Below are 16,062 nucleotides of genomic sequence, written 5' to 3'. Positions count from 1 at the left end.
GAAAGAAAGGTAATTTCAGTGAATGCGTCATGGTTGTTAGTGGCAGATGGGCTGGTGTGAGTATTTCAGAAACTGCTGATCTACTGGGATTTTTCCCAAACAACGGTCTCTAGGGTTTAAGAGACAGTAAATCAAATAACCACTCGTTACAACCAGGGAAGGAGACATTCAAAGGGACGGGACAGAATCTGCTGTAAACAGCATGTAAGCATGACTCCATCCTGCCTTGTATCGACAATTCAGGCTAGTGGTGTTGTATTGATAAGGGGGATATTTTCTTGGCACACTTTGAGCTCCTTAGTACCAAGTTAGTATTGTTAAACACTACAGCCTACCTGATTATTATTGCTACCCATGTCCATCCTTTTATGACCACAGTGTGCCCCTCTTCTGTCATATCCTAAAGCTCAAATCATTTCAAATTTGGTTTCTTGAACATAACAGTGAGTTCACTGTACTCAAATGACCTCCACAATAACCAGATCTCTATCCAACACAGCACCTTTGGGATGTGGTGGAACGGGAAATTCACATCATGGATGTGCAGCCAACAAATCTGTCATGACAATAAGGACCAAAATCTCTGAGGAATGTTTCCAGCAGATATTTTAATTCTAAGCCATTAAGCCAAGCTGGTACTTGCAACGTGCACCTAATGAAGTGGCCAGTGAGTGTACATATACATTAAGTAGCCACAACAATGGCGAATGGTGAATGGCCTGTATTTGTATAGCGCTTTTCTAGTCCCTAAGGACCCCAAAGCGCTTTACACGTTCAGTCATCCACCCATTCACACACACATTCACTCACTGGTGATGGCAAGCTACATTGTAGCCACAGCCACCCTGGGGCGCACTGACTTGTAAAACTAATGGCTGACAGCTTTCATATAATGTATGTTATTATTGTTGAACTTTTCAGCAAACTATTTCACCAGCTAGTGAGCGAGTTAACACGAAGCCACCGCTTGACACAGACATTGCTTACAGCATAGAATTTAACACAGTCAGAGACACTCTGCTGGACAAGCTCTCTTGTTGCTTTATGGCATTAAACGCCCCCACAGCCACGTGCGCGCGCACACACACACACACACACACACACACACACACACACATACTGTTTGTACTGTTGAAATAGCCAAGGCCTCTTAAAAAGACAAATATAATGCAAGTTCCCAGTGATGACACTTTTTTCCCTTATGTGGATTTAAGCTGAAAATCCTATTCTGAAAACATGCTTTGAAGTCCCGTGTGCTCCTCCCAAACTTCCCCGAACCCCCACACATTCCTCCCACCATCCACCTTTTAATGCACTGTTAAATATAAAACTGAGCATGACTTGTCTGTAATAGCTATGGCTTTTCATACCTGCAGCCAGTCAGTAAGCACTGGCTGGAAAAACATACAGGACATTTTGGACAAGAATGGTCTGGTTTGTTGGTCTCTCATGACAAGGATCTGTTTGTGATCGGTGGATGTAAATCTTCTTTTACCAGTCAGGCAATGTTTCTGTGCACTGACTGAATGAGGCAACTCCATTATGAAAACATTAAAGCCACGTCCTATGCTGTTTGATCCCACCTCAGACTAGCTCACTGGCTCCATACAGCCGTGTGTGGTGGGAATATAAATTTACCTCAGCAGAACATATTTAATGCAGTGAGTTACCGTTTTATTAGATACACCTGTGTGATCTAGTGCAGTGCGACATAATTGTCCGTCAATAAATTGTGTAGTGTAATGTTTATGACATTCAGTGTTTTTGATGTTTGTGAAAGTGGTATTTGAGCATATGCTTAGTGTTTTTGGTGCGCACAGTATATTACGAGTCTGACACTGGTGTGAGCTGTGAGATTTAGTTCATATGTGAACGGCCTTGAATATGAGCATGGATTTTTAGGAAGAAAGCCATGGCAAACGGCGCCGGCCGTTTACCGAGGTCACATGCTAGCAATGTGGGAAATACTAAAAGTCCAGGAAATCCATTGCACTTAGTCTCAACTTGTATTGAGACTATGGTTTTCTAAGAAAAGTGCATCTAGATTGTTAAATATAAGCGTATGTGATTTAGACTTACTACATTACGGATGGACAACAAATGCATTTGGTACCAACAATTTGTAATTTGTTGCACTCATACGTGTCCTTCTCTGGATACTTTGATATTTGTAGAGGAATTTCTGTTTTAGATCTGTGGGGTTCTGGCTGGAATCTGATTGTAAACAAAGTGCAAAGTTTTGTGTATGTAGACAATAAAAGATTTGCAATTTTCACCAATGTAGCACAGTTAACCGCCACATTATCACAGTTACACGTGTCATTTCCAACTTGGCCCCATCGGGTCGCAAACTGATAGCAGACTGAATCTGTCTTATTGCTGTTGTATCGCTGTCTTGATGCACCAAAGTAACTCAGAAGACAGCAGCTGTAACTGTGAGTTGTTAGCGGACCCGGTCCGAGTCCATTTCATCCGTTTCAAAGGCGCACAGTCGCAGTCGTTTATGATCGTGTTGCAGAATCTAGCCACTATTTGGCCTAGTGTGACCGTAGCATAAAGTACCACATAGGTGAATTTCAAAGTCAGTCAGTTACCCGATGATGGGAGTGCTGTTTGTACTATTTATTTAAAAAATGGAACATACCATGAGCAGTTCCTTATTCAGGCACAGTATTAAGCTGCAGCTTGTGTTTTGGACCAGTCTGTGGCCACTGTAGTGAGGTATTTAAAATGCTGAAAAAAACACAGACTTACAGCAAAAGGTAAGAGTCAAACATGAGCTGTTACATTGAATCTACAGACTGCGAGGTTTGTACGGGTAAAGCACCTTCTTCGTAGTCAACCCATGTTGCCCTTTGACTTTGCCGGCATGCAGAAACTTTTCTCGTAATCTTGTCCGGCTCTGCTATTCCGTGGCTGTCTGGGTTAGGTCTGGGAAATCACAGTGACATCACTTCCCCGTAATCCCTAAAGCATAGTTGGAAATTTACCCAGGTTTAAAGTGTTATACACGCCACATGCCATTAAGCTGGTGGCAGCTTAACGAACATCTCAGCTTTCACACCAAGCTCATCCTCCTGCTAATCTACTGACTGCATTACTAAAAATGCAGACTGTTTTTTTTCCCTTGTGGAACAATGAGTGGCAGCTGAGAAACTTCCCTGCAAGCTGCCATTGCTTTAAGTAACTTAGCTTATACATATGTGCACACTTACAGGGGAAAATGTGGAAAATGTCCTGCTAAAGTCCTGCTAATCCTACAGCGCGCTCTAGCAGTGCTTAGCATTAAGAGGGCTGGGCCTTTATTTGGAAATTCAATTAAATGTCGACTGATGAGTCAGGTTACGCTATACATAGGCCTAAGTCTTGTAATTATGGAACATACTGACAGACTGACTAAAATACCCAGACTTTCTTCTGCAGTTTGTGCGTTCATGCTGTCTACAAACTACCCCCCACCCCCCACCCCCACCCCCCCACCCCCCCCTTGGTACCTGACCTGAGGGATTGGCAGTGTGTTAGTGTCAAGCAGTACCATTCTAATGGTCACAGTTCCCTGAATGAAGATCAGTACGCTTCGGATTCTGATGCCATAATGATGCAGTCTCTCTATTCTAAGACCCTTAAGATGGAGCTTGAGCTCACAGCCTGTGACTTAGAGGGCCATAGCCTGCCTTATCTGATCGCTTTTCAAAGCTAAAAAAAAAAAAAGAGTAACCTATTGAGTCTTAGTATTTTTTAAAGGGACTAGTTCAGTATGGCGCTTCAGGCTGGAAGATATAAAGGATCTGCAGTGTTCCAAGATGATGAAGTTACTGCTCAGCTTTTGAGTTTGCGTATTTGATGTTTTCATGTTAGAAATTTTTAAGTAGTGTGTTTACTTACTCTGTATTCAGAGCTGCGGTTTATTTATTTATTTATTTCCTCACATGTCAGAGTCGAATTTTAGCCAAAGTTTTTATCCGGCCTGTACAATCTGGACAGACTACAGTAAATTAACTTCTTGTCAGACTGTGGAAATGGCATCTAGCTGCTCCTGAGCAGATAGTGCAGCGCTGTATACCGACTATCCTAAAGCATCTGTGTTTACTGAGGATGAAAGACGCACCGGGACATTGTACATCTCAAGTGCGATGAAGGAAATGCACAAATGCAACCTTGCTTTGTGGAGCCTAAACAGTTAGCAGCCGATTTGTGAACACGTCCCCCCCGAGGGAAAAGGCCCTGACCCCGCGATGGTTTCGAGAGCAGAAAAAGCAACCTCCTTCCCTTTCTCGTACCCATCCTCGCTTTCGTTCCTCCGTCTCTCTCTCTCTTTCTCTAGCCTCTCATCCTTTCAAGAGCGAAGTGTCAAAAAACATGGCATCTTACAGCGCTCGCTACAACTCTGAAGAAGAGAAAAGGGAAAAAGCTGTACCACCCAGTTGGGCTGATTGAAGCTGTCTCAAAAGCCTTAGGTGTACGACATCCCTCCTCCTCCTTCCTTCACCGACGCCTTTTATAAACAAGTTTCAGACACCCCTGATCTAGTTTGGCAAACTTTCTCCAAAGAGCATTTGAACAGAGGATGAGAAAGTGACACCCCCACACGTTCTTTTTTTGGGGAGTAGAGGGGACGGGGGGAGGGCAGAATCAGGTCTCTACTAACTCCTTTGCTTTTCAATCACTGCTACCTCTCTCCCCATCTCTCCCTCTGTCTTTTCTTACCCCCTCCTTTTCTTTTGCCTTTTCCTTTCTTCTCTGACACGTCTCCTGTGGTCCCCTCAATTGCACAAGAAATGGCAGTAAATCAAGGAAAAAAGAAGCAGAATACTTAACAGAGCTTTGTCAAGGATACAGTGTCTAAGTGTAGCTGAAATACAATAATGAGGAGAATCGTCTAGAAGGCAATTCAAGTATTTTTAGTTGGAATTTTATTTTTAACACGGCTCACAATGTAAAGTGAATTGCCGACATGTATTTATAATTTTTTATATGTTTAGTATGTTGTTGGTGTTTTTATTGTATTGTATGTGTACACTTAAACACCTGTGTAGTTAAATCATGTCTGTACTCAGACATCACAGTTACTTCCCTTTGATTCTCTCTAAGAGAGAAGGTCTAATGTGGTTTGAGTGTGCCAAGTAATGTTGTGGGAATTTTCTGCTTAATAGTTTTTGATGACTAGAACAAACATGATCTAGCCCTGGGACGTTATAACTGCTGACATAGTCATACACACAGCCACACTTTCAAAGGAGGAACACTGTCACCCTGCTTTAGGGTTGATTAAGACACCAGAACAGACAGTGACTAAACATGAGTAGGGACATCAAAGGAAATGGTCAGTCATCCTTGTGTCAAAGACTTTCTTTGTGCCTCCGTGTGTTGTTGGCACTTAACGGCAATCTAACTAGGAAAATGTGAGAAATACTTTTTCCAAAGGTGGAATAAAAATAGCATTATTATTCCATGACATGTGACAGATTGACATCAGCCTTTGCAAGGTCACCCTGTCTCCAGAAAGAGAGACAAATCTGTATGGTTGTTGCACCAGGAAGGTTGTAAAATCTGCCAAATCAAACATGCAAAGTTACCTGCTGTAGCGACCCCTTGTAAATAAGGGAGTAGCCAAAAGTAGCTAATTATAGAAAATTCTGGTTTGTTTGAGTAATGAATTCATTACTTATCCAGCCAGTTTATGTTTACACATGTTTAATTTTAACGCTCACACAAAGAGGTTTGATATGTTTTATTGGTTTTGTGGGTTTATTCTTATTGGCAGTCTCCAAGCTGGTACTGGTGAAGGCCTGGGAACAGAAATCTTTATTCGCAGAAAACGTTACTTTAGCATTAAACTGATGTGTATTCTAATGGGTAGGAGGACCCGTTTACATGGGTCAGGCATAACATTATGACATATGGCAGGTGACTTATTATCTCTTAATCATGGCACATGCTAGTGAGATGTATTAGGGAGGAAGTGAGCATTTTGTCCGCAAAGTTGATGCTGAAATTGGGAAAAATAGACAAGTGTAAAGATTTGAGCAAGTTGGAAACAGCCAAATTAAATGGCTGAATAAACTGGGTCAGAGCATCTCCAAAACTGCAGCTTATATTTGGTGTTCCTGGTCTGCAGTGGTCAGTATCTATTAAAAGTGGTCCAACAGTGGTGAACCAGCGACGGGGTCATGGGCAGCCAAGGCTCACTGAAGCATGTGATGAACGAGGGCTTTCCTGCGCAGTGCAGTCGAACAGACGAGCTATTATAGCTCAAATTGCTGAAAAGGTTAATGCTGGTTATGATGGAAATGTGTTAGTTTGTTGTGTGTGGGGCTGCATAGCTGCTAACCCCACAGTATCCAAATTGGACAGAGCAACGGAAGAAGGTGGCCTGGTCTGATCAATGACATTTCCTTTTATATCACATGGATGGACCAGGTGTGTCACTTACCTGGGTAATGTTCTGATATCCATGTGAATGGGAGGTGTTGGTGGATGTAAGCTAAATTTTAATAGATTGTTAACACAGGCCCAATCCACATCCTTATAAAGTCTTCAGCAAATGAATTCAAAGCTTTTTGAGCTATACTGTTTACAGACAGAATGACACGCACACGAACGCTACCAAAAACATAACCTCCATCTCTGAGGTAATTATTAGTGAGTGTTTTCATAAAAGCGATGATCACTGTTACTAGTGGCAGCTAAATAGTGGTAGGATACAGTGTGTTTTGGACCACAGATGCACAGGTCAAAAGCTGTAAGTACAAATTCCTTAATACTGTAAGGCTTAGAGTATTATCTGCTCATACTTTCACATCTTATTGGTAAGACTAGGCTATGGATCAAAAAGTGTCCTCTTCTTCTTTTTTTCTGTTTTCTTTTCTTAGCTTTGAAAGTGTGTAAAAAGCACATTTATATCTTTATAAAGCTGAGACAGCTTTATAAATCAATAAATTCTTAGCTTAAGTTTAAGCCACTAAATATTTAGAAACCACGTTTTGTCAAAAAGCTGTCATTTTGTAGCTTTGTCTCTCTCCTTCAGGTGTAGTTGTGTGATGATTAATGGCTCTTTGAAGATGAAAAACACAGATTTTTTTTTTCTTTTTCTTCTTTTTTGTTTGAGTCAATTACAGAAAGTGACGAATCATTAGGGTTTTGTTTTACAGTGTGTGAACGTCCTCTAGCTCCAGGAGATTTATTCCAACATGCTCGTGACAACGTTGAACTTTTGATCCTTTGAAAACAGTGTTTGAATGAAAGCAGCCTTTCCCTGCATGATTAACTTAACTACACACAAACAGGTTTTTACTTTGTTTATTGTAAACAAACGTGTACACAGAGTAGAGCAGGGTGATATGACCTAAAATATTTATCACCATATACATTTGAAAATTGGCGATAACGATATAACTGACGATATAATTGACACTAGACAAAATACTTCACAACTCCACAACTTTATTAGTGCAAAAAACCCCATCAATGTATTTTCACTTAAACAAGCAGCTGTTTTTTATGTGCATTAAAGTTAAATAAAAACGTAACAGTGCAAATTCCTTGCTGACAGTTTAACCAAAAGGCATTTCCAGTGGAAATTGGCCGACATATCCTCAGCATAACCATGTATAATATCCACAAAACTTAAAAAGAGGTTATACACACACAATACGGTAATATTATGTTGAAGCACAGTTCGTATCACTCCGCGAGGCACCTGCCTACTATAGCCGTAATGCTCCGACAATCCATCAAGCAGTGCGGGTTCGTAGCTTAGCAAAGTCGTACTAAAACATTTGACAGATTTTCGAGCGCCGTGTACATAAAATCCTTTTGAGGTCAGTAAATACAACCAGAATTCATACATAAGGCACACGGGATTATAAAGGACGCTGTCGATTTTCCGAAAAATCAAAGAATTGATTTTAAGTGTGCCGTATTTTCCAAACAACACGGTAATAACGACGGCCCGCTAGCATGCGCTACCAAAAATAGTGCTTTGTTGTGTATCTGACGGACGAAAGCCAAACCAGTTCCACACCACTGAAGTTGCAGCATTTTTACAAACCAATTCTGGTTCATCCGTTTCATTTAACGATCCACTTTCGTTCTTCTCATTCCGCGTCGCTGCCATGTGCGTATGTAAACATAGGCACTGCGCATGCACGTTTTACCCATATTCTATGGCGATATTTCATTTTCCTATCGTTGCCCAAAATTACACCGGTATTACCGTGAACTGTATGATAGCCCAGCCCTAACACAGAAATAAGCAGCGCAAACAGTTGGGCACATTTGAAGCTCTCTGTGTGTGGAAAAATCTTATTTTTTTTTAAAGGTTTAATGTGGTTTTATTTGATCATCAGCTGCACTTGTTTGGGAGATGCTGTAACTGTATCATCCGGATTTATGTTACCTTTGACAGACAGGCTCTGTTATTCTGTGTCGTGTCTGTAAAACAGTTGGGACACAGATTTTAGTGGTTAAAATATCTTGCTCATAATATTTGGTGGTAGGATGACAAAAGTTAAATCACGGTTTTAAACGTGTTTTAAATGTTACATATGGCATTTGGTTCTCTTTGTTCTCAGACCGAGATGAAGATCAAAGTGTTGGAGGCCAAGCATCAGGAGGAAAAACTGAAGATGCAGCAGAGACACGATGCAGAGGTTGAGAAAGTAAGAACAAAAGCTTTTGCATATTTCACAGTCCTTGCTTAGTGTGTACTCAATTAATTATTGTAATCAATTATTGTAACTTTCCAGCTGTTTGGATATTTTTAATTATGGCAGTTATTGACCTGTGTTTAGCTAGCTCTTATAGGGAAGTGACAAACATGCCTTCCCTGGACACTTTATTAGGTACACCTACTGTAGCTAAATGGTAAATAAATGGTAAATGGCCTGCATTTGTATAGCGCTTTTCTAGTCCATAGGACCCCAAAGTGCTTTACACTACATTCAGTCATTCACCCATTCACACACACATTCACACACTGGCAATGGCAAGCTACATTGTAGCCACAGCTGCCCTGGGGCGCACTGACAGAGTATTGTTGCTGGTCTTGGGTTGGACACCCTTGCTTTCATAACTGCCGTAATGCTTTGTGGCTTAGATTCAACAAGGTGCTGGAAACATTCCTGAGAGATTTTGATTCATATTGACACTGACAGACTATTTGAGTACAATTAAGTCTTTGTCCTGTACAGCAAACCAGTTTGAGAACTGAGCTTTGTGACATGGAACATTATCCTGCTGGAAGCAGCATTCAGAAGATTGGTTACGCCATGGTCATAAAGGGATGGACATGGTCAGCAACAATACTCATCTAGGCTGTGGGGTTTAATGGTCAGTTGTCACCACCACCACCAATCTGAATTGTTCATACAATGTCTGATGGATTCATGCTTTCGTGTTCTCCATGTCCAAACTCTGATCCCACCACCTAAATGTTGCAGAAGAAACTGAGATTCCTCAGACCAGGCAACATTTTTCCAATCTTCTGTGGTCCAATTTTGGTGAGCCTGTGTAAACAGTAGCCTCGTGGTGTCATGTAACGGTGTGTGGCAGGCAGGAAAATAGGACCCAAACGCAAACTCACGGGAAAACAGAACTGAACTCAAAATGCAGCTTTATTGCTGACAGGTGACAAACGATAACAGTGATACAAAAGCAATGCAAAACTAAACTGGGAAGAGCTAATGGTAACACATACCAGAAGACACGGGGAGACTCACACACAGCATGAGGGACGATGCGACGCTGACTCAGAGAAACACAGGGCTTAAATACACAGAGGGATAACGAGGGAATGAGACACAGAAGGAGAGCACAGCTGGGAGTAATCAGGCTGGACGAGACAAGCAAAGCAGGACACATTCGCATAAGACATGGACCATCAAAGTAAAACAGGAAGTATCATACAGAGACGCAAACTTGACACAGTGGAGAAAGCAACTAAGAAACACAGAGACATAAACCATAAGGCAGAGGACTCTTATGAACCAAAATACGCGGAGGGAAATACTCAGCTTGGAACACAAGAAACTAGACTAGAGGGAGTAACAAAAGACCAACCATGAGAACACAATGCACAATGCAGAGGGACAGAAAACAAACTCAAACATGCAAAGACACACAATTACACAGAACAGAGGGGACACAGAGAGACATGAAGGGCAAGGGATCAAAACTAGAAGCCATAGAATAAATCACACAAGTACCATATTACAAACATCACAAGGAACTAGAAACGCTGGGTCAGGGGAAACATGGAATAAACACAAAGAGAGACGAGGGCTCAAAAATACACAGAGGGGCACACAGGGGGTAAGAGTCACGAAGGGAAAACACTTAGGGAACAACACAATAGGACAACTCAGGAAACATGGCCTAAATAAGGAACGAAATACAAAAATACAAGAAACTAAGAATACTGGGCCCACATGGCCCAGGACCGTGACACGGTCAAGGTTCAGTGTGTTGTGATTTCAGAGATGCTCTTGTACATACTTTGGTTATAACTAGTGGTTATTTGAGTCTGGCCATCTTTCCTTGACCTTTGACATTAACACGGTATTTCTAACCAAAAAAATGCTGCTCACAGGATATTTTCTTTTTTTTTCTATTCTTTTTTCTTTTTTGACCATTCTCGCAAATCATAGAGATTGTTTAATGGGTCAATCCCAGCAAATCATTGGCTTCTGAAAAACTCAGACCAGCCAATTTGGAACCGATAATCATTTAGTCCTTTAGTGAACATGGCTAAATCTCCTTTTTGATTGTATTTGTTATGGTCACGTCTTTAGATAACTTTTAATCATATAAAGTTGGTGCTAATATAATGCCCTCTACATGAGTGAAAATAGTTTGTGCAGTTCTTTTCTCGACAGGCCCGCTCACTTCGGTGCTCAGGAGAGCTGTTTAACCTACGCCCGTCACTGATCTTGATTCTCATTTGGTGGCTAATGAAAAGTAAAGGAATGAGTCTGTCCTCTTCTTAGCGCTCCATCCTGCATGTAATCACCTCTTCAAAGCTTTTTGTCAGCTGGTTAAAATAGCAATAAAGCTGGTTTATTTCACATTATAGTCGGTGCCCGTCAGTTAGGCTGCAGATCAAGCACCTGGGATCTGTCACATACTCACTATGACTTTCCTTTGCTGCCACACAAGCTTCTAATAAAACAGAAAAAAACACTCTACTTTTCTTCCTACTTTAAAATGCCCACTGCATCTTAGTGTTTGACAAGAGACAGGATGACAGCCAGCTCTTTTTTGCCCCCCCCCCCCCCCCCCCCCCTCTCTCTCTCTCTCTCTTTAATTACATACAGATTGCAACTTATGTCCAATTTAATTTCCACTGAATGTTACCCAATATTCCCCATAATAGCTTCAAAGGGGAGTTATTCAGGGGTGGACTTTGATGAGCCGGATGGAAAGTGGACAAGCTAGGTTTAGTTTTAATTAGTCTACTTATAAATAATGTATCGGCTGCTGAAAGGCTACGAGTCGTTGTCCCATTGCTTTAAATCCAAAGCATGGTGAGAGTAGTTCCAAAATATTTGATAAAATCAAGTGCAGAAGAACATCTTATGTTATTAACATGCAAATCTCTGTTTACTGTACAATATGTTATAAATGGCACTGAGATTAAATTACATATGTTACAGATTCTGTTGGTTCTTTCTTCTGCAGTTTAATTTTGTCCTCTTCCAGTGATGGTATTGGTCAAAGTCAGAGCCAGCCAGGCTGGATCCCCTTCCCCCGGCATAGGATGTATTTTCAATCCTAAAATGGACATCCTAAAAGCTGCCATTTCCCACTGTCTGGTGCACTCTCTCTGGAACTGACACTGTGTCATCGGCTTGTTCAGTGGAAATGACAACAACGCCTCTAGGGTAGTAAAATGGAGAAAAAAAAATGGGTATCCCTAAATGCTCTGTGAACTTTGCTCCAGTCACCCTATCCTCCTTTCATCTCTCTCCCATCACACTCTCACTCACAGAGACGATGGTAGACTGGACTAATAAGTGCACTTAAATTGAACAAAATGCTAAAGTCTCATGGGCTTTGGGAATTAATGGAAAAATAACCACTGGTCCATTTCAGCCAGAGCATCATCTGTTGTTGAAATAACGCTATTTATTCCCTTTTGTTAATGGCATTACTCCCAAACCTAAAAATACAGCCAAAAAAATCCATTAAGCTTATAGACAGGTTCAGAATGATATTTCAAGTAGATTTGATAAAATGAGACTTGGATTGTTGAGTTTGGATTCATTTTGTCTATAAAGTAAACCAGTCTGCTTGGCACCATCTGCATAGCAGATAGATTCACCAGTTGCAGAATGCACTTACATATATATGCATATTATGCAACAGAGTAATTGAGAAACTCTCCATGGCCTAATTTAACTAATTACTTACAGATGGCAGCAGGAAGCAGATGCAGTTACCTCATTGCGCCTTAGCACAGGTGTTTCATTCAGCTGCCATTTCTCACACTTTGCACGTAGTCTCCTAAGTAATGGATGTGCTTATTAAAGATGAAATGAATGAAGTCATACAGTGAAATGCCATACAGCGTGTTTCATGTTGCTACAGATAACAGCCTTTAATTTAGGCATGCATGAGATAAACACATGATTCATAGCAGACAAACAATTTCTTTTTCTGTCTTTTTTAAAAACGAAATTAATAATAAATTTACATTAGCATCCATAAACAGAAGACTTAAGCGTCACCACCGTTAAGCTAGTATGGCGTTAAATTCTCTCATTTTTTGTATCTTCATATCAGGGTTGCAGTGTGGCTGAAGCTTATCCCAGCTGTCATTGGGCAAGAGGCAGCGTACTCTCTGGACAGGGTGCCAGTCTCATGTACAGATAATCATTCTTTTTTCATATTCACCCCAACAGTCAATTTATAATCACCAATTAACCTTTTATGTAGTCATGGGGAAAAAAATTTTTTTTATAGGGCTCTATGCAAACATGTGGGAAAATGAGCTTGAAACAATGGTTTTCTGTCTGACTTTATTAGTCTCGCACATTGTTGCGAGTGTATTCTGACACACTCTACTTTACATCGTTACTTCAGTTCATCGAGGTTTGCAGGCCTTCATTTATGCACACCTGTCTTAAGGTCCCACCACAGTCTAATCTTTGATTGGGTCATTGCAACACCTCAAGTCTTTTCTTTTTCAAACATTTTGTTGTAGATTTGCTTCCGTGCTTAGGATCACTGTTGTCTCAGAACCGAGTTTCAGCCAAGCTTTAGCTGTCGGACAGATAGCGTCACATTTGCCTCGAGGATTCTTTGGTTCATGGTGGCTGCACTATGTGCCCTGATCCTATGGCTGAAAAACAAGCCCAATCATCACCCTTCTACCGTGCTTTGCAGTTGGTATGAAGTGTTTGTGCTGATATGCTGGTTGGCCAAACGTAGGTATCGCAGTATTGACCAGTATTGTGTGGTCTGACCTTCCTGGGAAGATTATGGCATTGTTTTAACACACATCTGAATGCTCCAGATCAGCAAACTGCTAAAACTTTGATGAAGGTGATCACACTTGCTAGTGGTCAGTCAATCAAATGTATTTGAGTGGCAGCACCTGGCTGTCTCTGGGAAGATGCCAGAGTACCTGGAGAGGACCTATGCAGGCACAGGAAGAACATGCAAACTCCACAGTCCAGCGGATTCAAACACATGTTTACCTTGAAGAATATATTCATATATAAATATTAGGGGTGCAACGATACTCGTATCGTTATTGAACCGTTCGATACAGTGCTTTCGGTTCGGTAGGCATATGTATCGAACAATACAAAATTTGTAATTTATTTTATCAACTTTCCTTCTGACGATGCTGTCTGTGTTGAGCGCCCAGTGAATCTGCGTTGGACTACTCCGCCTAGGCTGCACTGTCGAGCGCAGATCCACTAAGCACTCAACACAGACAGCATCGTCAGAAGGAAGAGCGCAGGGCAAGCCAGCGAGACAGAAGTTAAGCTCTCCTTGCAACATGGCAAATTGAACCTCCCCCACCCTCATTCAGATCTGGCGTTTGGAATTATTTTGGTTTTCATGTGACATATGACCCTGAAGGTAAGCGAGTCATGGACTAAAGTAAAACAGTATGTTGGATGTGCCACGCAATGCTCAATTACATGGGTGGGAACTAGTGTGTTAGCGCAGTTAGCTCGTTAACGTGTTGGTCGTCTAGCCTCAGGCACGGGCGATCAGGGGTAGCTCGTTAACGGAGATTTGCCGTGTTGTGGCGTTAACGTCATTTCAACGAGATTAACGCTGACAGCACTAGTGGGAACACAACGAATATGACTGCACGTTTACGCCGACATCATCTTAGTGCAAAGACAAGTGGAAGCAGACAAAAACAACAAGCATGCATGCTACAAACTTTACCCGAGTCATTTAGACAGCCGTTAGCACATGATTCTCCTTATGGGGACCTGATATGTTTAATATTGTGGCGAGCTTAGACAAGGTGGAGACGGAGGTGTCGTTTGGTCTTGCTTCCCGTGAGCTAGCCAGGGAGCACAGCCGTTTATTGACATCTGCAGAAGAACACTGCCGCTAGCTAACTGCTCAGCGCGGCAACCGCACAGCAACAACAACATCACACAGGGCGCCTTCTGACCCCGGAAAGACACACCGTCGCAGCGAGAGGGCGTCACCCGTCACTATGGCAACATAAACAAAACATAACTGTACAAACAGAACCCCGAACAGCCCTGACCCGCTACATAGTATTTATTTAGTATTTAGTATTTATTTATTTATTTATTTATTGTCATTGTCAAGAACAATGAAATTGCGTTTGGGGCTTCCATACAACCCAAAAAAAGAAGAAAATAATAAATACCCCTTAAAACCCAAGTGTACATATTTAACCCAGTGTGACTCCAATGCAATAAGACAATCCTTAGCAATAATGTTCGTAGAAATTCAGACAAAGACCTGAGAAACATGACAAAATACAACAATGCAACCCATTCAATATTATTGTACTGTGAGATATGATATCAGATATGATAGTTATCTATTTAAGAAAGAGGGGGGGGGGGGGCAGGAGGGGGAAGAGAATAAAGATATGATGCACCAATGCAGACCAGTTCATTGCTATTAAGAAGTTGGATATGGTTATTGTCCGTGAGAGGGGGGCAGAGAGTTCAGGAGCCTCACAGCCTGTGGATACAGGCTGTTGGCCAGTCTGGATGTTCTGGCCTGTATAGACCTGTACCTTCTCCCTGAGGGCAGCAGATGGAAAAGGTGGCGCGCAGGGTGATGTTGGTCCCGCAGGATACTGTGCACCCTCCTCAGACAGCGAGTGGGGAAGATATTACTGATCTCTGGCAGACTTGTTCCAATAATTCTGCCAGCTTCTTTCACCACCCGCTGGAGTGCTTGCTGATCGGCCTTGGTGCAGCTGGGGAACCACACTAGAAATCCATACGTCAGAACGCTGCTGATGGCACAGTTGTAGAAGTTCAACATCAGAGATCTGGGAATGTGTGTACATAGTCCCTACCTAAGGGGTCAGTCGTCCCCGACGACCCCATTACCCCACACAAAGTCCTGCAAATGTCCAGGCGCCTTCTTTTGCTGCACCGGCCTGTCACGACCGGCGGGGGAAAAGTCACTCGGGTCAGAACATGGGGTGCCACCATCATCCCACTTCTGACACGAATGTGGCGAGCTCAGACAAGGAGGAGACGGAGGTGTCGTTTGGTCTTGCTTCCCGTGAGCTAGCCAGGGAGCACAGCCGTTTATTGACATCTGCAGAAGAACACTGCCGCTAGCTAACTGCTCAGCGCGGCAACCCCACAGCAGCAACAACAACAACACACAGGGCGCCCTCTGACCCCGGAAGGACACACCGTCGCAGCGAGAGGGCGTCACCCGTCACTATGGCAACATAAACAAAACATAACTGTACAAACAGAACCCCGAACAGCCCTGACCCGCTACAATATGCTGCTGAGAATATAGCCCAGAAGAAGCGGATAGTATAGCTTTTATTTTGGAAAGAGCCATTTCTCTGTAATAAACTCTCTTTTC

General features: G+C 42.2%; 1 protein-coding gene across 1 annotated transcript in view; it reads left to right on the top strand.

The window, feature by feature from the left end:
* The window catches only part of cep112 (centrosomal protein 112), a 128,213-nt gene that overhangs the window by 19,491 nt on the left and 92,660 nt on the right, over positions 1–16,062 (top strand). Inside the window, exon 8 of the mRNA XM_085352395.1 lies at positions 8,574–8,660. Within this exon, the coding sequence (XP_085208521.1) occupies positions 8,574–8,660 (87 nt within the window). The remainder of the gene's footprint in view (positions 1–8,573; positions 8,661–16,062) is intronic.

Source organism: Diplotaxodon limnothrissa, linkage group LG4, assembly GCF_057381915.1.
Source record: "Diplotaxodon limnothrissa isolate DT_005_m linkage group LG4, D_limnothrissa_male_GT1.1, whole genome shotgun sequence".
NCBI lineage: Eukaryota > Metazoa > Chordata > Actinopteri > Cichliformes > Cichlidae > Diplotaxodon > Diplotaxodon limnothrissa.
Note: the sequence above shows the minus strand (reverse complement) of the source record. Positions and strands in the feature narration are given on the sequence as shown.